At 53.2% G+C, this 24,436-nt stretch overlaps 2 protein-coding genes and 1 non-coding gene across 11 annotated transcripts in view; 1 reads left to right on the top strand and 2 right to left on the bottom strand.

The window, feature by feature from the left end:
* On the bottom strand, positions 1-106 carry LOC118640450. Its single transcript, XR_004961372.1, has one exon. It is a non-coding gene; the product is annotated as a U6 spliceosomal RNA (small nuclear RNA).
* Positions 107-6,509: 6,403 nt separating this feature from the next.
* LOC118640174 (coiled-coil domain-containing protein 74A-like) lies at positions 6,510-12,391 on the top strand. 2 transcript variants are annotated; one of them, XM_036277049.1, is made up of 8 exons: positions 6,510-6,756; positions 7,934-7,978; positions 9,103-9,162; positions 10,092-10,251; positions 11,186-11,375; positions 11,451-11,533; positions 11,612-11,668; positions 12,072-12,387. In XM_036277049.1, the coding sequence occupies exons 1-8, from the start codon at positions 6,510-6,512 to the stop codon at positions 12,208-12,210; spliced, it is 981 nt and encodes a 326-aa protein (XP_036132942.1). In that variant the 3' UTR covers positions 12,211-12,387. The 2 variants fall into 2 exon arrangements, with proteins under 2 accessions (XP_036132942.1, XP_036132943.1); XM_036277050.1 differs by lacking the exon at positions 7,934-7,978 and having other exon boundaries at positions 12,072-12,391.
* Positions 12,392-12,451: 60 nt separating this feature from the next.
* MED15 (mediator complex subunit 15) overlaps positions 12,452-24,436 on the bottom strand; it is an 80,421-nt gene continuing 68,436 nt past the window's right edge. For 6 of the 8 annotated variants that reach the window (XM_036277040.1, XM_036277041.1, XM_036277046.1 and 3 more), the window contains 9 exons: positions 18,111-18,247; positions 17,885-18,012; positions 17,523-17,657; positions 17,376-17,439; positions 16,420-16,486; positions 15,803-15,963; positions 15,550-15,716; positions 14,846-14,948; positions 12,452-14,130 (listed from right to left, as the gene is read on the bottom strand). In XM_036277040.1, coding sequence (XP_036132933.1) covers positions 13,869-14,130; positions 14,846-14,948; positions 15,550-15,716; positions 15,803-15,963; positions 16,420-16,486; positions 17,376-17,439; positions 17,523-17,657; positions 17,885-18,012; positions 18,111-18,247 — 1,224 coding nt within the window. In that variant the 3' untranslated portion in view covers positions 12,452-13,868. The remainder of the gene's footprint in view (positions 14,131-14,845; positions 14,949-15,549; positions 15,717-15,802; positions 15,964-16,419; positions 16,487-17,375; positions 17,440-17,522; positions 17,658-17,884; positions 18,013-18,110; positions 18,248-24,436) is intronic. The other 2 variants (XM_036277042.1, XM_036277048.1) reach the window with 1 other exon arrangement.

The raw sequence follows: 24,436 nt of genomic DNA, 5'->3' as shown, positions 1-24,436 counted from the left end.
TTAAATATGGAATGCTTTACGAATTTGCGTGTCATTCTTGCGCAGGGCCATGCTAATCTTCTCGGTATTGTTCCAATTTTAGTATATGTGCTGCCGAAGCAAGCACAGACAGTAACCTTTTGATATCACTTAAGTATTCAAATTACGCAACAATTACATGTTCACTGTCAAAACCCCTCAGGGTCTCACACTCCTTTCATTGTACAGATGACACCAGAGAGAACTATTTGAACAGTGATTTAAACCAAACCATTTGTGGGGGTGGGGGTGGGGGCAGAGATGGTGGTTGTTATAGTTTTAAAACTAAAAGTTGCGCTTTGTATTTTGCTGTAAAATCAGTGCAGTGGCATTTGGAAGCCTATAACCAAAAGTCCAACCAGCCTTGTAACCGGTCTATGGATCTGAAGAAACCCATTCTTGACCCTGACTCTTGCAGTGCCTGGGCTCAACATGCTGGGTGTCCTGTCATCCCTCACTCGGGTCAGTGGATTCACTTAAGCTACAGTAGACAGGCAGATATAGACACAAGTGGCTGTGATGGGGATGGTGGGTCCCCAGAGGTTTGGGGGTACAGCTAGCACAGCCCCCAAGACAAGTCTAAGCTGTGAGACATTTGCCTTCTATTCCTCAGCAGGTCAGAGTCGACTAATACGAAAAACACTGGTGATCCTGGTGGGTTGCACTTTCTGTGGCTTCTGAAAGCTCAGAGGGTCATGTGCAGCTGGGAACTGAACTGTGTGCTCCACATGAGCATCTCACCAGGAGTGCTCTGGCCTGGCCTGAGAGTTAAATGTCCCAAGTTCAGCATTGACAGATGATTGGTTTTTATTACCAGACTCATTAAGAGATATGAACACACTACGAGATGAAGGCCTGGTGTCAAGAATGATAAGGTCAAGGAGGGGACTGGGTTCCAGTAGTCAGGGACCTGGGAGATGGTATTGGGGGGAGCAGAGACAGCACGCAGGAAGGACAGCCTGCAGCACCCTGTAGCTCGTGCCTGAGAAACCAGGAACGGAGTGGGTGGCTGGGGTGCCAGGTGTTTCCAGGTGAGGGCTATGGGGACCTGATTGGCACAGTGATCCCAAGTTAAAGTTTGCCAAGAGCTCACTCACAGTTGAGAAAGGACTAGGAGGGGAAAGCCAAGGCGGAAGTGCAGTTGGGGGGATGCTCTGGTGGGAGAAGCACAGGCCCACTTAGGTGGCTGGGCGTGGGCTGTGAAGAGGAGCAGATAGGAACACATCGAAGGAGGAAACAGCCATTGGGAGTGGGGGAAGCTGCTGGCCTGGACTCAGGACAGGGTGGTGCCAAAAGGCCAAATCCAGACCACATGACCCAGGCCTTCTGCCTGCACTGGGTGAGGACCACAGATCCATGGTTCTGAGGCTTCGCTCTGCCTCTAGCACCTCCAAGACTCACCAGCCAGTCAAGCTATATTGTTACTCAGAGCCCATGCTGGACCCACTGTCTTTTTTTTTTTTTATTCTTTTTTTCTTTATTGATTTGTAGAGAGAGGAAGAGAGAGATAGAAACATCATGAGAGAGAACATCGGATGGCCACCTTCTGCATGCCCCCCACTGGGGATCGGGCCCACAACCTGGGCATGTGCCCTGACCGGGAATACGATCCAGCAACCTCTTGGTGCCGGGGTTGACACTCAACCACTGAGCTACACTGGCCGGGTTAGACCCACTGTCTTTTGTGACCCGTTTAGCCAGTGGCATATAGTAATACCCCAAGCATCTTGTGTTCTACAGAACACCTTCTGGAAAGCTCTAAATTTGTGCATCTGACACTTCCATAAAGGTCTATGTTCTAGGCAACCTAGTAAGGAGGGGGAAGTGAGCTTTCTGCTTCAGTTGGTCCCCTGAAATCTGAATGAGCTGAAGAAAGATGCAGTCAAACCCATCAGGTAATCTACTGATTGCATTTATGTTCCCCTTGGCCACATCTGACCTTGATGTGAGAAACATCGATGTGAGAGAGACACACCGACTGGTTGCCACTCACACGACCCCAGCTGGGGCAGGGACAAACTGCAACCAACATACGTGCCCTTAGCAGGAACCTGACTGACCTGTTCCTTCAGGCCTATTTCACAATAGCCAAGTTAGGATTTCTCCCTATCACTATCCTGTTACTGATTATTGATCCAATTTCTCTAACAAATATATACCTACTTATTTTTAAAATATATATATATTTTATCCTCTCCCGAGGACATTTTTTCATTTTTTGTTCAGAGTGGGAGGGAGAGAGAGGAAGAGAGAGAGAGAAACATCGACGTGAGAGGGACACATCGAGTGGCCGCCACCCGCACGACCAACCAGGGCCAGGGACAAACTGCAACTGAGGTACGAGACCTTAGCGGGAACTGAACCCGGGTCTCTCTGGACCGCAGGCCGACGCTCTAACTGCTGAACCAAACCGGCCAGGGCTTAAATATATTTTTATTGATGTTTTTATTTTATTTATTTTAAATCCTCACCCAAGGATATATTTTCATTTTATCTTCAGGTAGAGTGGGGGAGAGAGACAGAGAAACATAGATGTGAAAGAGACACCCCAATTGGCTGCCTCCCACACAACCCCAACCAGGGCCAAGGACCAAACCACAACAGGTACGTGCCCTTGACCGAAGAACCAAACCCATGACTCTGCCCCATGGCCGATGCTCCAACCGCTGAGCCAAACCAGCCAGGGCTAGAGACTTTTTTTTTAAATCTTCACCAGAGGACATTTTTGCATTTATCTTCAGATAGAGCAGGAGGGAGAGAAGGGGGAAGAGAGAAAGAGAAACGTCGATGTGAGAGAGACACATCGACTGGTCGCCACTCACACGACCCCAACTGGGTGGGGACAAACTGCAACCAACATAGGCATGCGCCCTTAGCGGGAACCAAACCCTGGACTCTGTGGTCCGTAGGCTGATGCTCAACCGTTGAGCCAAAGCGGCCAGGGCGAGACTTCTTTTTAAATGACGGCTGAGAGGAGCAGTTCTTTCACTGTGTTTCCCTATTTTTACACAGAACCTCTGTTGATGTGGAGAGAGAGTGTGGAGAGAGAGGGAAGGCCAGATGCAACTAGAATTGGGTATTTCCCTCCCCCAGGTTGGTTAGGCTCTGGTGAAATCCCAGTCAATTTAACTCTTAGTTTTTTTGACGGAGGACCTCGTAAAGGAGAACAGAATGCTTTGAGCGTATTTCAAAATGGCTGCTTCCCTGTGAGAACCTGGTGGAGCTCCTGGAGGTTAAAGTCACAAAAGTATGATGGCTCCTTAAGACTGGACCCCTCCCTTGGATATTTTTACTCCCAAAGTTGTCCACATTGAGCCACACCAGCAATTTATCAATTACAGTTTAGATTTTCCCACTGGTTCCTGAGGAGGTCTCTGCTCCAATAGTTTGTGACTCCCTGTCTTGGCCTGTCTCTAATTTTAGGGGTAGCAGTTTTCCCTGTGACCTCAATTTTCTGATAAATCTAAGAGTTATTGATTTTCAGTTTGTTCAGCTTATTCCTTTTTGTGTTGATGGGAGTGACAACTTCCAAGTTTCTTACATGCCAGATCAGGAAACCAGGAGTCCAGATATAGTTTTAGTTTCTAGGATTTCCTTTCATTCCTATCTTTTTTTTTTTATCCTCACCCGAGGACATTTTTTCCATTTTTTGTTCAGATAGAGTGGGAGTGAGAGCAAAGAAGAGAGAGCGAGACAGAGACAGAGAGAGAGACACACACAGAGAGAGAGAAATATCGATGCGAAAGGGACACATCGTAGGGCTGCCACCCACATGACCCAACCAGGGCTGGGGACAACTGCAACCGAGGTACGTGCCCTTGACCGGAATCAAACTTTGGTCCACGGGCTGACGCTCGAACCACTGAGCCAAAGCAGACAGGGCATGTTTTTTTTTTGTTGTTGTTGTTGTTTTCTTTATTGATTTTAGAGAGGGAGGAAGTGAGAGGGAGAGAGAGAGAAACATCGACGAGAGAGAACATAGTTGACTGCCTCCTGCATGCTCCTCACTGGGGTTTTGGCCCACAACCTGGGCATGTGTCCTGACTGGGAATTGAACTGACGACCTCTTGGTGCATAGGTCAACACTCAGTCACTGAGCCACACTGGCCGGACAGAGCATGGTATTTTAAAAAATTGATTGATTAGAGAGAGAGAGAAACACCAATTTGTTGTTCAACTTATTTTATGCATTCTTTGGTTAATTCTTGTATGTGCCTTGATTGGGAATCGAACCCACAACCTTGGCATATTGAGATGATGCTCTAAGCAACTGAGCCACACCAGCCAGGGCATTGCTGGCATTTTTATTATATCTCAGACATTGTGGATAATGTGTCATAGACACTGTGGGTTCTGTTATAATCCTCTGAAGAATGTTAAGGTTGTTTTTTTTCCCCTCTGGGTCTTAGAGAGTTAAATTACTAGAGTCTAGGGAATTAAATTACTGGAAGATCACTATGACCTTATGGAGGCTGGGCTTTAATTTTTTTTCTGGACAGATATATTTTGATTTTGCCTGCAGTCTTAGTGCAAATTTCTTATTTCTAGAACACAGTCTTTATTCCCAAGGTAAGGCCCTTTTGGAGTTTAAATGGAACACTAAGGTGTTTAACAAGTCTCCCCTGGAGTTTACAGCAAATGAATATTCTCAGTACTATGCCCTTCCAGCTTTGTCTTTCCTTGGGATCCTGGAATCTTATCTACACATGTGCAGTTCAGGCCAGCCACCTACTGGAAGGGAGTTATAGCTTCCTGTTCTCACCCACTGCAAGCTACCCAGCATTACCTCAATGATCAACTGCAGTGTTCATCCCAAACTTTGCCTCCCGGAGCCAATGAAACGGTAGCTTCTTGAGATCCAGGTGAGTACAGAGAGTCCTCAGGAGAAAAGTAGCTCCTCTCTCTCTCTCTTTCTCTCTCTCTTCAAAGGAGTTTATTTCAGGATAAAGCATAACTTCTACCCAGACAATAATTCCAAAGGGTGAAAAAAGTGTTTTACCTCCTTTAACCCTTCAAATGGAGCATGGCAGTGCAAATGTCTCTAACACGTCTGCATAGTTCTCAGAAACGACAGCCTAGCTATTGAAAACGGTTCTCCAGCCCTGGCCGGTTTTGCTCAGTGGTTAACGTTGGCCAGCAAGGGTTCGATTTCCAGTCAAGGGCACATACCTGGGTTGCAGGTTCCATCCTAACCCCAGGCCGGTCAGGGTCCTGCAGGGGCAACCAATCAATGTCTCACTCTGACATGATGTCTCTCTCTGTCTTTCTCCCCCTCCCTCTTTCCCTCCCTTCCACTCTATCTAAAAAAAAAATCTGCCCTGGCCAGTTTGGCTCAGCAGTTAGAGCGTCGGCCTGCGGTCCGGAGAGAACCGGGTTCGGTTCCCGCTAAGGGCACGTACCTCCGTTGCAGTTTGTCCCCGGCCCTGGTTGGGTCCTGTGGGTGGCAACCACTCAATGTGTCCCTTTCACGTAGATGTTTCTCTCTCTCTCTCTCTCCCTTCCACTCTCTCCCTCCCACTCTATCTGAACAAAATATCAAAAAATGTCCTCGGGTGAGGACTAAAATAAATAAATAAATGAATGAATGAATGAATGAATAAATAAATAAATAAATAAATAAATAAATAAATAAATATCAGTGGAAAAATATCCTCGAGTGAGGATTAATAAACAAACAAAAAAAAACCTCTAAAAAAAAAAGAAAGAAAATTCTTCTCCATTTTAGCTGGTATGTGGTTTGTTAGAAAACCTCTGTAACAACACATTCAATTTCGGGGAGGATAAATTCCCACACTCTCCCTGGATTGATCTCATCTTCTGTGCTGCCCAAACCTTGAGCCACAATGGAAGTCCTGGATCTCTTTTCTGCAAGCTTCATCGCGGAATTCATTCTGTTTCCCGCAAGCCATCATCACCAACATCTGCGTGAGACAGATCGCCCAGGAAGAGTTAGCTAGGATGAGGGGCTTGCTAGGCCTCAGTATAGCTTCCTGGGGCTTCCTAGCCGCACTAGGCTGGGCGTAGCCACTGCGCACCACGCTCCCCGCAGCTCTTATTTTAAGAGCTTCCTCCCTCTAGTTTCCGCCTTCTCCAGTGCTTCTGACAGCTGTCTCATATATTTTGTCCACATTTCATAATGCGTGGGGGTTCTGTAGTTATTGGAAGTGGAAACACTACCTTTTTACTTTTGAACCTGTAATCGAATCATTTATTCAAAAAGTGGACCATTAAAACACAACAAGCGAACAAAATCAAATATTAAGGCCTACTCTAAAGAAGATTGTCTAACGGTTAATTAAGCCAGAAGATTCCTTTTAAGATACGTTCCACTCACCAAAGCAGAAGAGGCCCCAGGCCCCGCCTCCACCCGCACACCACGCTCCAGGCGCCCAGACCCCGCCCCATTCACGCCACGCCCCCAGGTCGCGCCCGTTTCCATGGCGACGCGGCACTAGGCCGAGTGGGTGAGCAGCGGCAGCAGCTGCAGCGACATGAGCGCGGCAGAGCTGACGGCCGGGCAGCGGCCCCCCAGCTCGGAGACCCTGGGCTCCTGGGGCACAACGCGCCTGCGCCCGCGCCTGCACGCGGTCCTCCAGCACAGCACGCAGCTCGGGCTCAGCGAAGCGCAGAAGCGGGTACAGGACCTGGAGAAGAGCCTGCAGTTCTTGCAGCAGCAGCACTCGGAGACACTGGTCAAGCTCCACGAGGAGATTGAGTACCTGAAGCGGGAGAACAAGGGTGAGTCAGGGTAGCCCGGTGGGAGCGGAGCGATCCCCGTGATGAGGCCGGAGAGACAAGAAGACCTGCCTCCCCTATATCCTCCCGCCAGCCTTCAGCACCAAAACAGGGCATGGACTCTAAAAGACGCAGGGTTTAGGGAGAACACAGAGCAGCAAACCCCACCTTGGGTCCTACCACGCAGGGTTAGGGTTCCCTGCCCCAGACCAAAACCCTCCATCACCAGTCATCGTGGGAGCTGCCCTCCTGGTCATCTGCCCATCTGGTGGGGGTGTATCTGGCTGCGTCATTTCCCACAGTCATCCGGCCAGACTTCTCTGTAGGCAGGGCCAGGCACACCACATTTAAAAAACTTTTTAGAGAAGTAAAACACACCCCAGAAGTACAAGTATATAGCTCGGTGAATTTTCACACTAAACACACCCAGACCAAGGGCAGACATGCTGGTCCCAGAAGGATCCTTGGGCCCCATCTAGCCCCTCCCCAGACACCTCCCGCCCTGTGCTCGTGTGTCTCCTCAGGGCAGACCTCCCTAACTTGACGCCCCTTGAGGCTCTTCTGTCCCATGGGCTTGGCTTGAAGCAGAACCTGAGGCCTCCACCACGGGACCCTGTCCCTTCCTCTGGTCTTCCACACACACACATCTGGGCCTGCCTGGGTTTCTCACTCCCCTTCTTTCTCCTGCTGCCTCTACCTAGAGTGCCAAGTACTCCAACACTGGGTATCCGTTGTCAGGATCTTCCCCTCCCCATGTCTTGAGTCTCACCCCAGTCCCTCCCTAAAACTGGGCCGGATGTGGCCAGCCCATGTCTTGGGTGTCACTTGGTTGTTGCACTGACTGTATGTGCTAATCCATGGCCAGGGGCTCTTGGAAAGCGGGGTCATCCTGACTCACCCCTCTACTCTTGGAACCAAGCACCCCACCTGGCAGAGGGTGCCCTATAGATGGCATGGATGAAGGGTGGGATTTCAGGTGAGACTGTCATGCAGGGGCTATGGCTTAGGGAACAGCCAGAGGCATTCCTGGCCCTACGGTGCCCAAGGCAAAGGTTTGGCCTTGGGGCAAGGTCTCTGAAGCCTCTTGGTGACTCAGCTGAGAGGGAGTGGGCAGGCAAGCCAAGCTTCTCTCAAAATGGCTGTGGCTTCAAAAGTGACCAAAACATGTGCTTGCTTTCAGATCTCCATTATAAGCTAATAATGAATCAAAAACCACAGAAAAAAGGTAAGACTGAGGCCCTCAGTGCCTGATGGGACATTACCACTGTCAAGAGCAGCTCTTCCAGACTGCCTGTGCCCACCAACCAGCTGCACTGGCCCACCCACTGTCCTAGTTGTGAAGGATCTTGGAGGATCTGAATAGACAGACACCGCTGCCCCCAGCCATGGTCTGGGTGACAAGCCCAGAGGTGCCATTCTTAGGGAGCCCAAGGCCTGAAGTTTGAACAGTAGGGTCAGTGGGCAGAGCAGCTGCAGGTGGGGGGCTGCCCAGGCCCTTCCCCTGCCCTCCTCAGCCTCATGACCTTGGTGAGCTCTTGCACTTGGCTTACTGCTCTGGCCCGCTCCAGGTTCCCCCTGAAATGCTGGGAGCTCAGTACAGCATAGCCCCGGCCTTGTGGCTCTGGTCCCTCACTCTCTGGACAGATGGCGGGGATCCTCCCTCCCATCTCAGAAGCAGCTGTGGAGGCTGGGAGAAGGAAGTGCAGACACAGACCTGCAGCCACTTGTCCAAGGCCCTTCCTCCTCTGTGGCCCATTCACCTTGCTTGTCCCCCAGCCCAGCCAGGGCTGTCTTGGGCTTGTACTCCCCACCAACCTTTGGGGCCAGATCTGACATGGAGGCAGTTTGAGTGGTGAGTGGTGCCAGCCTGGAATGCCCGTCTGCCGGGTGTCCAGGTCTCTTTCTTCCTGGGGGACAGAGAATGGGATGGTGGGGGCCCTTTTCCAGTGGGGCAGAGCAGCTCCAGTGAGCTGTCCTGGGCACACAGTGATGCCCGTTTAGCGGTCCCAGTCCTGCAGTGGTGGGGGGTAGGAGACCCTCATAGGACATCAGGAGGTTGTACTCCTTTAGGACCTGCCCACTTCTAAGGCTCCAAGCACCCTGTTTTGTGGATGACCCTTCCAGAAACCACTTTTCCCATGGTCTTGGCTCCCTCAGGCACTGGGTAGGTCTGAGCTGCCTCACAGAACGTTGGGGAGGGCTCTGCATGAATGCCCGGGTCCAGGGCCTGCAGGGCCAGAAGGCAGGCACAGGTGGGCCTGGCCTCTTGCTGTGCAGAAGCTGCTGGGGAAACTGGAACAAAGCATCATTGCTGCCATCTTAGGTTGACCTCTGCATGTTTGCCCACAGGTAGCACCTCCAATTCCAGCTTTCAGTTCACCAAGGTCATTTCTAATTCATTGGTGTCAGGTGAGTGTGCCAGCACCCTCAGTGCTTGGGGGACTGTTAGGCAGTCCTGGGGAGGGGGCAGTGCCTTTGCCAGGCCCGACTTGAGGGTTAAGGGGCAACTGAAGGGAGCCAAGGAGGGTGTGGTGAGCTGAAACCACCAGAAGGGGGCTGGGCTGGGACAGGACTGTGAGTCAGGCCAGAGGGAGGCTGGGTGGGCTTGGCTGCAAAAAGTGATGTCAACGAGGCACACCAAGTCCCACAGCAGGCTCACTCTGGAGCGGGGTGGTGGGCAATGAGACTCACTGACAGAGCCTCTCTGAGTTAGTATTCCAGAGGGGGTGGGGAGCTGGCTGCCTGCAGGAGTCCTGCTTGTAGTGTTCCCGCAAAGCAGGCTGGATGCAGGTACGATGGCCCTGCACGTGGAGCCCTGGGCTTGTGGTGTCCTTTGCAGCATAGGGAGTCAAGAGCCTCTTCTCCCTCCCCATTCTGCCTCCCCAAGAGGCCAGGCATCCTTATCAGGAGCGGCCCCTGCTCTTTCTAAATAGGACCCAGGCAGGCCAGGGACCTTGTCCTTGGAAAGTAAACCTGTGCAAGGCTGAGTCAAGACCTCTCATTCAGTTTCATTTGGTCCCAAATGGGGTGCTGCTTCAGAGTCAGGGAACAGCTTACAGGGCCACTCCATCCCCAGCATTTCCCGACTCCTGAACCCTGAGAGACTGGCCCTGTTTCAGGTGTCAGGGCATTTAGCAGGCACCGACCGCCCTTAGGCTTTGTCCTCAGACACTCACTGATGTTTTCCAGCAGCAGGATCTGTTACCATATCCCCTTGACCAGGAGAAAACTGAGGCAGGGGGCAGGGGCTCCTTGGGTGCACACAGCTGATCCCTGAGGACATGGGCACAAATGCTCGAGGCCTGCAGTAACTGGCCCTGTCTGGGTCTGACCTGTAGTCAACTATCAAGGCAAGGCCAGGCCTCAGCCCAGCTCCAAGAAGCAAGACTTGAAAGCTGACATTCCCCAGAAGATGGACGTGGAAGAGAAGCCCCTGGTTGCTGCCTTGCTTCACAGCAGCAAGCCGGACAAAGCCCCTGGGGCACAGAAGCTGGCCAAGTAAGGCATTTAGTGGGTTCACACCCTGGAACCAGCCATTGTTTTGCCTTCCAAATGGGCTAGCCTCCAGCATGAACCAAGTTGGAGGTCCTACAAGGTCCCTTTGCTGACCTGAGCCCACAGAAGGGACCAGCAGCAGTCCCTAAAACATTTTCTCAAAGAATCTGGTCTCCAGAAAGCTTGCTTTTGCCCTGGCCGGTTTGGCTCAGCGGTTAGAGCGTCAGCCTGCGGTCCGGAGAGACCCGGGTTCAGTTCCTGCTAAGGGCGCGTACCTCGGTTGCAGTTTGTCCCCAGCCTGGGTTGGGTCGTGCGGGTGGCAGCCCCTCGATGTGTCCCTTTCACGTCGATGTTTCTCTCTCTCTCTCTCTCTCTCTCTTCCTCCCACTCTATCTGAACAAAAAATGGAAAAATGTCCTCGGGCGAGGATTAAAAAAAAAAGCTTGCTTTTCACCAAGAATAGTGTCAGGTTTCCAGGCTACACACTGGGAAACTCGGCCATTGGAAGGCAGAGTCAGCAGGACACCTATTTTTGGAACTTCCCTGGAAAACTGCAGTGAGTCTGGACTTTATACCAGAAAAGGGACCCTGTTGTCCCCTGGGTAGCACAGCCAACAGGACAGGCTCCTGCTTCTCTGCAGTCCTTAGGTTCCCTCTCGACCAGCTCTACCAGGTTTGGGGTCAGGAGCGCTTGAACCACATACGACCCTCAGTGCACCTTATGAGGGAAGAAAGATGGGCCCAGATCACAGCTGGCTAGAGACTGCCCTGGTGCACCCTGGTCAGCATAAGGCAGCCAGGCCTCTGAGGAGGCTGTGTTGATGCCCCTCTTCCCTATGCTGGCCTCATGTTGGTGAGGGCACTGCCCTGAAGAGTTGGTGGGTGGTTAGAGCAATTCTGGTAGGCCACTTCTGGGCTGCTGCAATAACTATTTCAGAGATGAAGAAGTGGAGGTCTTCAGTCCAGAGACCACCTCGGTGGCGGGCAGCCAGCACAAGAGCAAGCAGGTGATGGGGGCGCCCTGCCTGATGAACCTGCCCCCCCACTTGCGCAAACCCACCTCTCTTCAGCAGTGTGAGGTGGTCATCCGCCAGTTGTGGAATGCCAACCTGCTGCAGGCCCAAGAGGTGAGGCTTGGGTGGTGGTGGGCAGCCCTGGTGGCTGCAGCCTCGGCCACTATGCCTCTTCTCCCTGCTTTTCAGCTGCAGCATCTCAAGTCTCTCCTGGAAGGGACCCAGAGGTCGTCCAAGGCTGCCCCCAAGGAGGCTGGCCCGAATTCTCCTAAGTAAGAGCCCTGCATGGCTCTTGCCCCAACACAGTGAGGCCTGTTTGTAGGGCTCACTGATTACTCTTCCTTCACCAGGGACCAAGATGCCATACAGCTCCCCAAGGTCCCCACCAAGGGTGTCTCTAAGAAATGGTGAGTCCAGCCCTGGCCGGTTTGGCTCAGCGGTTAGAGCATCGGCCTGCGGTCCTGTGAGACCCGGGTTCGGTTCCCGCTAAGGGCGCGTCGGGGTTGCAGTTTGTCCCCGACCCTGGTCAGTTGTGCGGGTGGCAGCCACTCGATGTGTCCCTTTCACATCGATGTTTCTCTCTCTGTTCCTCTCTCTCCCTCCCACTCTACCTGAACAAAAAATGGAAAAATGTCCTCGGGTGAGGATAAAAAAAAAAAAAAAGAAATGGTGAGTCCAGGGTCATGAGCTGGGTGGGGTTCCTGCAAGGAGAGAAGGGCAGGGCACAGCAAAAAGCAAGTTCTGGCTCTGAGCCTCGCCCAGTAGCCGCTCCAAGGCACATCTCCAATGCCTGCCCTCTGCCCCTGCCAGCCTGATCCTGAGCCCGGTGCCTGTGGCGGAGCGTGCCATCCTGCCTGCACTGAAGCAGACCCTGAAGAGTAACTTTGCAGTGCGGCAGAAAAGGCTGCAGGTGGTGCAGAGCCGGAGGCTGCACCGCTCTGTGCTCTGAGCAGTCCTCACAGTCGTCCGCAGCCAGGCCCAGACCACCGCTGGGGATACTAACCCTCTCCAGGTAGTTCAAAAGAATTCTACTTCCACATAAACACAACTCACAGCAGATAAAGTCCTTGGTCTCAGAACTGAGAAACTGTTTATTTTCTTGCTCAGTATTTTGCTATTCTGCATTTACACAAAAACATGTTAAAAGTATTACTCCATCTGTTGAAGATGAAATAAAGCTTGTTTCTCTAAGTCCTGAGTCTAGTCCCTCCCTGGGAGGCCCCTACCTCTGCAGCCTATAATGAGGGTTGGGGTGGGGGGAGCCTGGTGACCATCCTGGCAACAAGCTCAAGCACAGTGTGCACTCCCTTGTATGCAGGGGGCTTTTCTGGCCCAGGAAGGGGAACTCTGGGTCTCCTGCCTGATCAGACACTCCTCGGGGCAAGACACTGTCCTGCCTCAGCAACATCTATGTCCACACTGACTGCCGATGAGCCACTCTGCCCAGCCCACTGTTCTCTGTGGAGGGCCATGGTCAAGGCCAGAGGAGAATGGCCCACTGTAGGGTGCTGGGGCCCCACCCTGTAAAGTCCCCACCCCTTGAGGGCCTCACATCAACTCCTCAATTGCCAGAACTGTAGCTTCCTCTTGTATCTCATGGATGTGGTCAATTTAGTGCTGAACCTCACCCAAAAGGACAGTCTTCTTGGTCCCACTCGCCATTTTCTCAGTGCTAATCTCTGCCTCTTGCAGTTTTAGGGAACAGGGACTTTGTCAAAATCCTGGAGGTGAACCAGAATGAGGCATCAACAGTCAGATGAGGGTGAACTAAGGTCTGGATGTCCATGGCCATCACCAAGGTGATGAACAGTGGGCCCTGGACTCACAGCAGCAGGGTGGGGAGAGTGACAAGTTCATGACAAACACAGGAATAATAAATTTATTATAAGAACCACAGATGACATAGTAGTGCACATACAAAAGAGGGAACCTCTTGTCACCAGAGGGCTGGCTGATGCCCGATCAGGGAGCCCTCACTCTCTAGAGTGGCTCTGTGGACATCAGGTCCAGAGGATGGCACCCTGACCCAAGAGCAAGCCCAACTAGTGCACATGGTGCCAGGGACAGGATTCCCCCAGAATCCTCTGCTCCCCAGCATCCCCCCAGTGCTGAGCAGGCCCCCAGGGCTTGAAAGGAAAATGCCGTGAGGTATGAGGTCTGGCTGGTAGTGGGGACTTGCTACCACCCACAGGCCAGACTTCCCTCTGAGATGCAGCCGGTGCCCCTGGATCCGGAACCCTCCCTGTGGCATGCCCCATATGCCAACAGTGGCACACTATGAGCAGAGAATTCTGTGTTTTAAGGGTTTCCTGTGTCTTCCATGTTCCCCTACAGAAATGGGTGGAGTATTTTTTCTGGCACACACACAAGGGGCTGTAACAGGGCCCTGACTTCTCCCTGTAATGCTGTGGAAGGACACAGGCCCTGCAGATGCCAAAGGGACAGCAGCCCGAGGAGTGCAGGCCTGGGGGGCATGTCCGTTACCCCCACCACTGATGCAGCCAACTCTGTAGCCACCTGTCCCAGTCCTGTACAAGTGTGGGGAAATGTTTGGTAGGTCCCCAAGGCAGAGATAAAAGCAGGAAAGCTAACCTACGCCCAGACTCTCTAAGGGAGCCAACACCTAGAAAGGTCCGACACGAGGTGCGTATTCTCTGTGGCCCTGACAAGGCTGCCAGCAGACCCCGCGGTCCCTGGTGGGCTGGCAGCCTGAGATGCAGCAGTGGTGGTGGCTACGCAGCTGAGAGGCAGGCCTGGTGGATGCTCTGCGCCCAGGTGTTGAGCAGGGCTGTAACTGAGTGCTTGTCGGGGAGCTGCAGCAGCCTCGAGGTCATGCATCGGTGCACCGACTGCAGGAAGGGGTTGGCGTCTGCAACACAGCAGCAAGCCTTGAGCACTGTGCCCTGCCAGGACAGCCGGCACCGTGAAACTCTCAGTGGGGGTGGGAGGATGGGGTGGGGGGATGGAGGGGGCACTGCCCTTGAAGGCATAAAGCTGGCATCTAGGGTACTTCACCTAGCCGTGGCTACCTGGGATGCCATCTGCCATACACCGCTGATGGCTGGCAGGCTCTCCTGGGCCCGCGTGTCACTGGATGGACCTGTAGCCCAGGGCTTTCCCTCAGGGACAGCCTTAGGGTCCTAGTCCTGGTCCTCTGTGCACCAGGTCTGAGCCTCACAGGGGCTGTCCCTATCAATGAAGCCCTCTGGGCCTCTGCTTTAGAGCCATGTCATCCAGATCCCAGGAGCCCAAGCTCTTGCCTGTCTCCCCATGGCAGCCTTGCAGAGGCCACAGGGACCACTGGAACAGCTGGATCTGGGTCTGCTCACTCCTCACCTATTGAACACAGACGCCCTGGAATTGCAGGACAAAGGGATACAATGGGGGCAGAGATCATTCTTTCTCCAGTGGCTGCTAGGCAACCTGCTCTTGTCAGCAAAGGGGGAGCCAGAAGAAGAGGGAGGGGCCTCAGCTTGGGGGTGGGGCACATGGAGAAAACCCTGGTTGCCCAGAGCTGACCCTGCCTGTCCCGGGTCCCCAGGCAGCAGCTGAGAGGCCTCCTCACAGCCATCCTGTTGGCTCACCCACCGTACTGCCACTGCCGGTCGATCCACAACGGGCTCTGGGCGGGGTAATCGGCTGGCACACTGAGCTCCAGTGGTGGCACGCTTGGGAGATCCTTGTCATCTGCAACAAAAGAGGCTGTGACTGGGACCCGCCCACCCTGCCTCACAGTCCTGCTCTGATAAGGCTGCAAAGCCTGAAGGTCACTCTGACTCCCCGGTTTCCAAGTCTCCCTAGGGCCTCAGGCAAGCAGAGCCACACCTGGGCAGGAAGGTGGGGCCTCCCTGGCGCACAGGGGAGAGGTGAGAGTACTGGGCTCACGGTCCAGCCCTTGGTAGATGTCCTGGGACCAGGTGTGTGAGGATCAAGGAGGACAATGCAGGCAAGCTCCTGAGAGGGACAAAAGGACTGTGGGTCTGGGGCCGTGGTGTGAGCCAGGGGCTGTGGTAAGCCTGAGTGTCTGTGGGAGGCTGGCACATGTCAGGATGGAGTGGGCCAGTTCTGAGGCGAGTTCAGATCCTGGAAAGCGATCTGAAGCAGAGAAGGGATGTGATGAGAGGGAGGCTCTCGCTACTGGCGTTGAGGATGGAGGGGCTGGTGCCGAAGGGATGAGGCGAGGCCTGGAAGCTGTGTTCTCAGCATCCCCTTGGCCTGAGGCAATGGTGGAGCCTGGGGCCAGAGCGCTGGGCTCACTCCTCCCAGCCCCGCCCTCCCCGGTACTCACCTAGCTTGCATATCAGGTGGACAGTGCCGTTGTTACTGCAGTGAGAAGGGTCCAAGTTCACCAGAAACTTGGGGTCTAATCTGGCCACCTCCCCCTGGAGCACATTGGGGATGCTCTGCCGCTCATCCTCTTCAAACTTACGCTTCCGGGAGCACACCACTGGCGCCCTGGAGGAGGCGACCATGGTGACCACAGTGGGCTAGGCTGTGGCCTGTAGCCGGCCACCCACCACCCACCTGGAGGCTTAGCATACGTGATGGGTGGGCCGTGGATGGCCGTCATGGCTGGCACAAATGTGCGGTACAGGGAATGGTTGAAGACAGGCGAGCGGATGTTGGCCAGGACGGCATCCAGGAGCGGCTGGCACAGGTACTGCTGTTTGGTTGTAGGTACCGGGGGTGGTGGGGGCGTGGGCTGGTACAGGATGAGTGGGGTCAGCAGCTCACTCTTGGAAAGGTTGTCCCAGACCCCAAGGCCCTCATCCTTACTTACAGCTAGACTTCTGGAGGCTTCCCCACCACCTCCAACCTCTGCAGACCAAGATGGCTAATCCTGGACACATTTTCCCCAAGTCCCCTCCCATCAGGGCTTGGCCTAGTGCTTGGCAAGTGGAGGCAGGATGGTGGAGGCAGCACCCACAGGCCACAGCTGGAGGGCAATTTCTCCCACATCCCCACCACCCACAGCAGACCTACCTGGGAGAAGACTCCAGACAGGGTCCCCAGGCTGAGCGGTAAGCCCCCTCTGCCCACCCTGGACTGTGAAGGCTCTTCCCAGCATGTGGTTCCAAGTCACTGTCGGGTGAGCCCTGACATTCCCAGAGATGCCTGCGGCCCTCAGAACCTCACCAGACCACAGCGCCCCACTCACCACCGCCATGTCATTCTTGAGTTTCTCTAAAGCAATCTCACACTTCTGCAGAGTTTTCAGGGGGCACCTGTGAGGAGGGTACATGGCTGATCCTCTGTGCTGAAGGATGGGGGAGCTGGCAGTTCTTATGTGCTAACCTCAACCACACCCATCTGGCCTCCCCTGGACAGAGCCAGTCCAGGGGCCTTGGCTACTGGAACCCTCCATAGGAACCCAGAGTCTGAGGCATGGTGGTCCTACCCCCAGGAGCTGCTCAGTCCTGATTGACAGAACAAGGCATATGATGGGCCAAGGAGTGGGGCAGAGGCCCTATAATCCCAATGAGGGTCAACCCAAGAAAGTCTGGTGGGCCACTGAGCTCTAACAGGCCAGTCCTGTAGTGTCTAGCATTCTGTCTAGAAAAGCAAAACAGGGAAGACCTTTTTCAAAGAAGAGCACAGCCTGAGCCAAGGGAAGTAACCTGAAGGCCAATCCACATGTACAGTTCTGTGCCCCTGGCCAAGCTTTGGCGCCATGTTGAGAACCTGGCACCCCACTGAGTGTTTAAGGCACAGTCTAATTTCATTTTCACAGCTAATGAGCTGCAGCGGCCCCTTTTGTAGATGGGGTAACTGAGACAGTTGCTTGCCCAAGGCCACTGGCAAGTCAAGGGCAGAGCTGAAAGTCAGACTGAAGCCTGTCTCAGCCAGCAGGATTAGTAAGGGCCACTGCAAGCCCAGACCTGGCCAGTGGCCTGATGAGACAGCCACGATAGCCACAGGGCTTCAGCAGCTGCCGCAGGCAGCGGGCAAGGTGGGGTAGGGGATTGGAGCCCAGCAGACACAACTAAGTGGAGCCCTGGGACCCTTCTCTAAACTCTGCATTGTCCTAGTCTGGGCCAGCAAGCGGCCAGGGACCCTCCATGAGCTGTGGGAGAAGCACCACCTTTCCCCTGGGGGCCTGAGGACAAAGCTCACCGCTTGGAAGGGTCAGTCAGGATGTCCAGAAGGCTCTTCATCTTACTCAGGTCCTTTTTTCTGTCTGGAACAGAAGAGCGGGTGCTAAGACACAGTCTGGGAGGTCTGCAGGCCCTGCCCCAACCCCTGTGCAGGCCCCACCTTCACCTTCATTTTTGTCGATCTTGTTGATCATACGGCGTAGGGGCTCGATGTACTTGGACAGCTGCTTCAGCTTGTCCAGGTACTGCTGCTCCTCGGCCTGGCTGGAGCCTGCTGGGCTCATGACTGAGCTGGGGTTCACTGCAGGACAGAGCTTAATGAGTATGGCTCAGCCCATAAAGGCCCGACTCTGTAAACCCTCAAGGTGGGGTGTTCAGTCTCCGAGGGGTTCAAGTTTGCTCACTCCTTGCAAGCGAGGCCTCACGAGGGTGAGGGGGTGACCCTTAGCATCTCAACTCCCAGGGCGACATGTGGGTGACACAATGGGCTCTGGGCCTCAGGCTATGCCCACCCCAAGCCCAACTTACCAGGGGTGTTTAAAGGTCCCGGGGAGGGTACACTGAAGTTCTGCGGGGTGCGCGCCGTCACTGGACTCTGGGAGGGCTGTGGTGAGGGGCTGGGCAGGAAGCTACTAGGGGATGGGGCAGGGCCGGAGCTGCAGCAAAGTGAAAGGGAGTGTGTCTATGAGCTGTGGGCACTGGGCAGGGCCCTTCCTGTGAGCCAGGCAGGGAAGGGCACCCTGGCCAGGTCTACCTGACGTTGGAGTTGGGCTGCGAGCTGGGCTGGCCGGGCTGCGGGGACGGCTGTGGGGGAGGGGGCATCGACTGCGGGGTCTGCACCTGCTGGCCCGGCGACGGCGAGGACAGCATGGTGAGGCTGTTCTGGCTGACCTGGAAGGGAAGGGGGCTTAGCCTGCTCGCCTGCTATACACTCTCACTCCTACTGTCCCCTTGTTCCCACCAACTCAGGCTTGAGGACCCCTGCATGCACAGCGTTCTCTTACAATTCACCACATACCCTTGTCTTTCTTTGATGTCCTGCTTTTCAAATACAAATACAGGCACACACCCCACCTTGTGGGTACACACACATGCACACGGTAACCAAGGCTGGGTAGTCCTTGCTTAATGGCAGGAGACCCATGAAGAACTGGGCCTTCTACTCTGGGACAAGCATGCCTCACGGTGTGGGAGACTGTGGAGCGGGAGGCCAGAGAAGGTTTACGGCCTTGGATGTGAGCTCTCCTCTGTGAGCCCCGCTCTGCGATGGGTGAAACCATCTTCCGATGTACTTCCATGAGCTCCCTCAGCCCCCAACCACAGGGAGAAACTGTGTCTTGCATTTAATGAGAGCAAAATGGACCTTGTATCAGCCCTCACCAGCACGCCTCACCTGGGGTTCCTGGGTCTGGACCCGCAGGTCCCACTGAGAGGTGAGTGACACGGTGTCATTCTCAGAAGCTGTTTCGTTGTCTACAGAGCCAGGGCTCACCCTACTCCCTCCAGTCCTTATTGAGGAGGCACAACAGAGTCAACTGCACCACTGTCATCACCAGAGGAAATGTCCTATTTCCCTGTGAACTCCACAGGGAGAAACCATACTGCCCCAGGGGTCAAGGACCAGGATGTGTGAACCGATCACTTCCACAGAGAAGCTCAAGTTCTGGGTGGTGAGGACAGCTATGGGGAGATGCCTGCCTGCCAGCCCAGGGTAACCTGCCTCTCTTGGAATGAGCCCCACAGAGAGCTGCCTCGCCCAGTACTTGATGATAGTGGCATAAAGGCCTGGCCCCTCGACACACTGGCATCACCCCAAAAGCCCTGCCAGCCTCAGTACTCCCAAGAGTTGGCAGTGGCTAACTAGTCAACCTCCAGCACTCCAAGCAGCTCCTCAGAGCCTGCTTTCCATAGCCCACCATACTCCCGCCTCCTGAACCTTCCAGTTCTACGGACCCACTCCGGCCTCTCCCAGGGCACTCTGGACACCAATGCCATCTACAGCCACAACTTCACACCTCTCTCCCACACACTCCTCCACCACAGCATTGGGAGTTCCGGGTCAGGGTCACTCGGAGTGGGTGGCTGCATTTTGTCAGGGAGCAGGAAGGAATGACTGAAAGAGCCCAGGTCCCACCAGGAGAACAGGATTGCTGCCCTCCTCATTCGCCTACCCCACTGGCAGGGCAGGGGCAGGCACGGGGCCTGCTCTTTCTCCCATACTACTGCCTGAACCAAGCTCCGAGAGAGGAATGACCTTCCCCTCCTGTTCTTTGGCTTCCTACCCATCCCACCGAGTGTGCGGGATGGAGCTGCAGGGCAGAGGCCACATCATGACACTTCCAACATGGCTGGGTCAGAGGCACAAACCCAAGCCAGAAGTGGAGAGGCTGGAGTGAGGGAGCTTGAGGGGAGCAAATCGTTCCAGGTGTTTCATGCTGACATCAGCAGGGGCACCCACAGCGCCCGGGTGGCTTAGTTTGCTGAGCTGAAGCACAAGCAGCAGCTTTCCTCTGTGTAGGACTTGCCCTCACGGTGCCTGGGTGCATGGAGTCCTGGGGCCTCATGGCCCCCGCACTGGGAAATATGCTCTGGAACCTACTCAGGTGCCAACGAACTCCTAGGACTAGAAAGGTGAAACAGGTCACCTCAGAAAAGTCCATTCAGAGAACCATATATGGTGCCAAGAAGGGAAAGCAAAGGCCCTCGGGCCCCACACTAGGTCGAGCATGTCAGGCATGGGCACCCTCCCTGTAAGGCCCTGCTCCTCACCTACCTCCCAGCCCCAACCTTTCCCTGACTCCAACTCCCTGACCTACAGTCCCTGAAGCTGCCTCTTGCCCCACCCTCTTCCTGCCCACAGGCCAAACCCCTTCACCTGGCCTCTACCTGATGACCTGGGCCCACATGGGCCCCCTGTGCCCCAGAGTGCTTCAGCTTCTGCTTAAGAAGCTATCACTTCTAGGAGGTGTTCAGCCTTTGTCTGTAGCCTAAAGCTGGTGCTTCCCTGAAACGGAACGAGGCACCTGCTGGCATGAGGCCACTGAGCAGAAAGGCCGCTTCACAGTCCACTTCCCGCCGCAAGGTCTGAAACTCTCCAGAGTGGGGCAAAAGTAGGTTTACAGTTGTGAGCATACAAAAAACAGAGTTTATTCTTCTTTATTATTTATTATTGTGTTATTTTCTCTAAGAATAATTGTAAACCTACTTTTTTTTTTTATCCTCACCCGAGGACATGTTTCCATTTTTCATTCAGAGTGGGAGGGAGAAAGAGTGAGAGAGTGAGAGAGAGAGAGAGAGAGAGAGAGAGAGAGAAACATCAATGTGAAAGGGACACATCAAGTGGCCACCTCCCACACGACCCAACCAGGGCCGGGGATAAACTGCAACCGAGGTACGTGCCCTTAGTGGGAACCGAACCTGGGTCTCTCTGGACCGCAGGTCATTGCTCTAACCGCTGAGCCAAACCGGCCAGGGCTAGAAACCTACTTTTGTTCTACTCTGTATTTTAATAAATATTTTTTCCTTTATTGACTGTTTTCCTTTTAGAGAGAGAAGAAGGGAGAAGGAGAGAGAGATAGAAAAATCAATAAGAGAATAGATTAGCCACCTCCTGCATGCCCCTCACTGGAGATTTGGCTCACAACCTGGGCATGTGCTCTGACCAGGAACTGAACCAGCAACCTCCTGGTGCATGGGTCGACGCTCAACCACTGAGACACACTGGCTGGGCTCTACTCTGTATTTTAAGAGGCACTCAGACCATGGGGAAATAGGGCGCACTTTGCCCACACCCTCTGCTTTTGGGTTCCATGGAGCCACTGACATACACACAGCTCCCCAAAGCACAAGACAGAGGGTCTAAGACAGTGAAGAACAACACCCAGGCTGGGGGCGTGAGCTCAGTCGTTCTGCCTCTTCCCCAAGCCCGCCTCGTGTCCAGCCCTGGGTTCTGGCCCCTCTGGTCACCACTCTTATGGCTACTAAAGGAAATCCCTTGGTCTCCAACATCCAATCAAGATCTCTTTGCACCTGACAGCTCCTCTGGAAAAATGCACGATTTCTTGTTCCAGCAAACCTTTCTCCTCAGAGGCCTTCAGGATGCCTCTCCAGGAATCAGTGCTGGGAGGCCCAGGGCCCCCAGGACACCTGAATCCTAAGTCACCAATGGAAAGCAGCTACCCAGAGGCCTATGGGATGGGAAGCAGCCACCCAAAGGCCTATGTCAAGAAAAAATTGGCCTAGTGAGGCAGCTAACAAGACAGTGATCCCTGGTCTTCAGGTTCATGCCGGGTCCAACTGGCCTCTGAGACAAAGAAAGACAGCTGTGCTCCCTCTGTCCTGTGACAAGCCCATTAGCGAGCCGCTCTGCATCTCCCACCTTCCGGCACTTTCTGCCACAGGTGTGGTTGTGTCTATCATAGCTATTGGCAAAGCCACGGAATGCTGCACCTCCCAAGGAAGGGAGTTTGAGTGCCACCTTGTCACTTGCACATCACTCACAAGAAGTGAAAGCTCAGATAGAAGTGACCTACTCAAGGTCACATGGCTAGCAGGGACGTCCAGGCACCTCAGTGCCATCTGCTTCCTAGGGGAAGCAAGGACAAGTGGAAAAGGGAGCCTACAGGGAGCAGAATGGAAGGCAGGGTGGATGCATAGGGCAAGCTACCAGAGGCGGGAGGGCGGCAGGGCCGGAGGGCAGCGAGGCAGGTCTGGGGAGCCTCGTGCTGCAAAGAAACCTCAAGGGAGGCTGGCAGCTCCATGCACTCCAGCCCTCTTAAAACCACCTGCATCCACTGGATGGATCCTTGGAATCGTCCTGTGTTCCTGGTCTCCTGCATGTGATGTGTCCCCTAAGTCACTCTCCAGAGCAGAGCAAGTCCCATTGTGGAGCCACCTGCTTACATGCACCAAGGGAGTGTTGGGACAGGAACCCATATCACCCCTGGACTCCCATGGTTGGGAGGCACTGTGTCCTGCATGTGTCTGGCACAGACTTCTGCTTGGTTCTGGGCCGTTCACATCCCTGAAGCATCCGCACCACAACATGAAGATGCAGCCAGGGAACAGGGGTTCGAGGAGAGGCGGAGACGATGGAGCCCCGTCTCAAGGAGTGATGCAAGAACAGCCAACTTTCTATTCTGCCTGTTTTCTTAAACCCAAATTCTTGCCAAAGGTAAACAGAACCAGCCAGGCACTACAGATGCTGAACACATCCCACTTTGGGCTACGTGTAGGTGGCCGGGGGTAGATAGCAGTCACACAACATGCCATACAAATGTGCCAAGGTCTGGAGGTGCCAGTTGCTGAGAGCTTGGTTGGGACCCCTGTTGGGACAGCAGGGATGGCAACTTTTTTTAAAAAATTGATTTTAGAGAGAGAAGGTGGGGGGAGAAGGAGAGAGAGAAACATTGATGTGAGAGAGAAACATTGATCGGATGCCTCCCGTATGCACCCCAACTGGAAATTGAACCCAGAAATTGAACTCGAGATCCTCCGGTGCATGGGATGACACTCAACCAAGCCACACCAGGGCTTAATGATACAGTCTTGGAATAAGCTATCTTTTCTCAGAAGGGACTGGATTAGAAATACACTGGCACAAAAGCAGCTGCACATTGATTCTGGAACCAGCTCTGTGGCCAGCTGAATGCCCAAGGTCTGCCTGATCCTGTATGTGTATGTGTGGTGGAGAACAGTGGGTTTAAACCCTGGAAATGTCAGGGAAAGGCAGAGGCTACTATCTGCTAGGAATATAGATGCATCTCCCTTACAATAGAAAATGAATGTTAAAGTTTTGGCAAATCTGAGGTTTTTACAGCAAACACACTAAAATGAAAAGAAAGTCCATAAGATAAGGAAACCTCATCTCCACTCAGAATCTTATAGTAGTGCCTGGCCCATGGAATGCACATGACTGTTAAACAAACAAACCATAGAAGAATTCCAAGTTTCTTACCATAATAAAGAATCAGAAATGCATACCCCTGAAAATGTGTAATGTCTATAGAAGTCTTTATCTACCTAGAAAGAGAGGCGTGTATAGCAAATTCTATACACAGTGAACTCTAGAACAGCATGGCCTGACAACTTTTCGCTTCCATGAACTGACTTGATGATCTGTGCTGTCCAGTGTGATAGTCACTGACTTCCCCATGGGGCTACTGGGCACTTGATATGTACTTGAATTTCAACTGACTGTAACTTGAGGAATTAAATTTTTAGTTTTAGTTAATTTTAATTAATTTAAATGTAAATAGCCACATATGGCTAGTAGCTATATAGTATTAGATGGCACAGCCCTAGAAAGCAAAACTATTTGCTTAGCTTGTTTTATTTTACCACAAAAATGACAACAGCATAACTATCTAAAATGCTAACTTTCTATTTATTTTTTTGTTAAACCTCATCTGAGGATATTTTTCCATTGATTTGCAGATAGAGTAGAAGAGAGGGAGGAAGGGAAAGAAAAGGAGAGGGAGACAGACAGAGAGAGAGGAAGAAAGAAAAAGAGAAACATCGATGTGAAAGAGACACATTGATTGGCTGTCTCCTGCACAACCCCAACCAGGGCCAGGGATCGAACTTACAACCTAAGTGTATGTGCCCTTGACTGGGAATTGAACCCAAGACCCTCCAGTCTGCGGGCCTATGCTCTAACAACTGAGCAAAACTAGCCAGGGCTAAAACACTATTTATTTATTTTATTATTATTGAAAAAAATTTTTTTTCTTTATTGATTTTAGAGAGAGGAAGGGAGAGGGAGAGAGAGATAGAAACATTGATAACAGAGAACATCAACTGGCCGCTTCCTGCATGCCCCTCACTGAGGATCAGGGAATTGAACTGGAGACCTTTTGGTGCATGGGTTGATGCTCAACCACTGAGCCATACCAGCTGGGCTATTTTATAATTGTTTTTTTCTTTATTGATTTTTAGAGAGAGAGGAAGGCAGAGGAGGAGAGAGATAGAAACATCAATGAGTAAGAACACTGATTGGTCGCCTCCTGCATGCCGCCAACTGGGGATTTGGCCCACAACCTGGGCATATGCCCTGACTGGGAATTGAACTGGTGACCTCCC

The sequence above is a fragment of the Molossus molossus genome, unplaced genomic scaffold (genome assembly GCF_014108415.1).
Source record: "Molossus molossus isolate mMolMol1 unplaced genomic scaffold, mMolMol1.p scaffold_m16_p_22, whole genome shotgun sequence".
Classification (NCBI taxonomy): Eukaryota; Metazoa; Chordata; class Mammalia; order Chiroptera; family Molossidae; genus Molossus; species Molossus molossus.
This window is presented reverse-complemented; position numbering and strand designations above follow the sequence as displayed.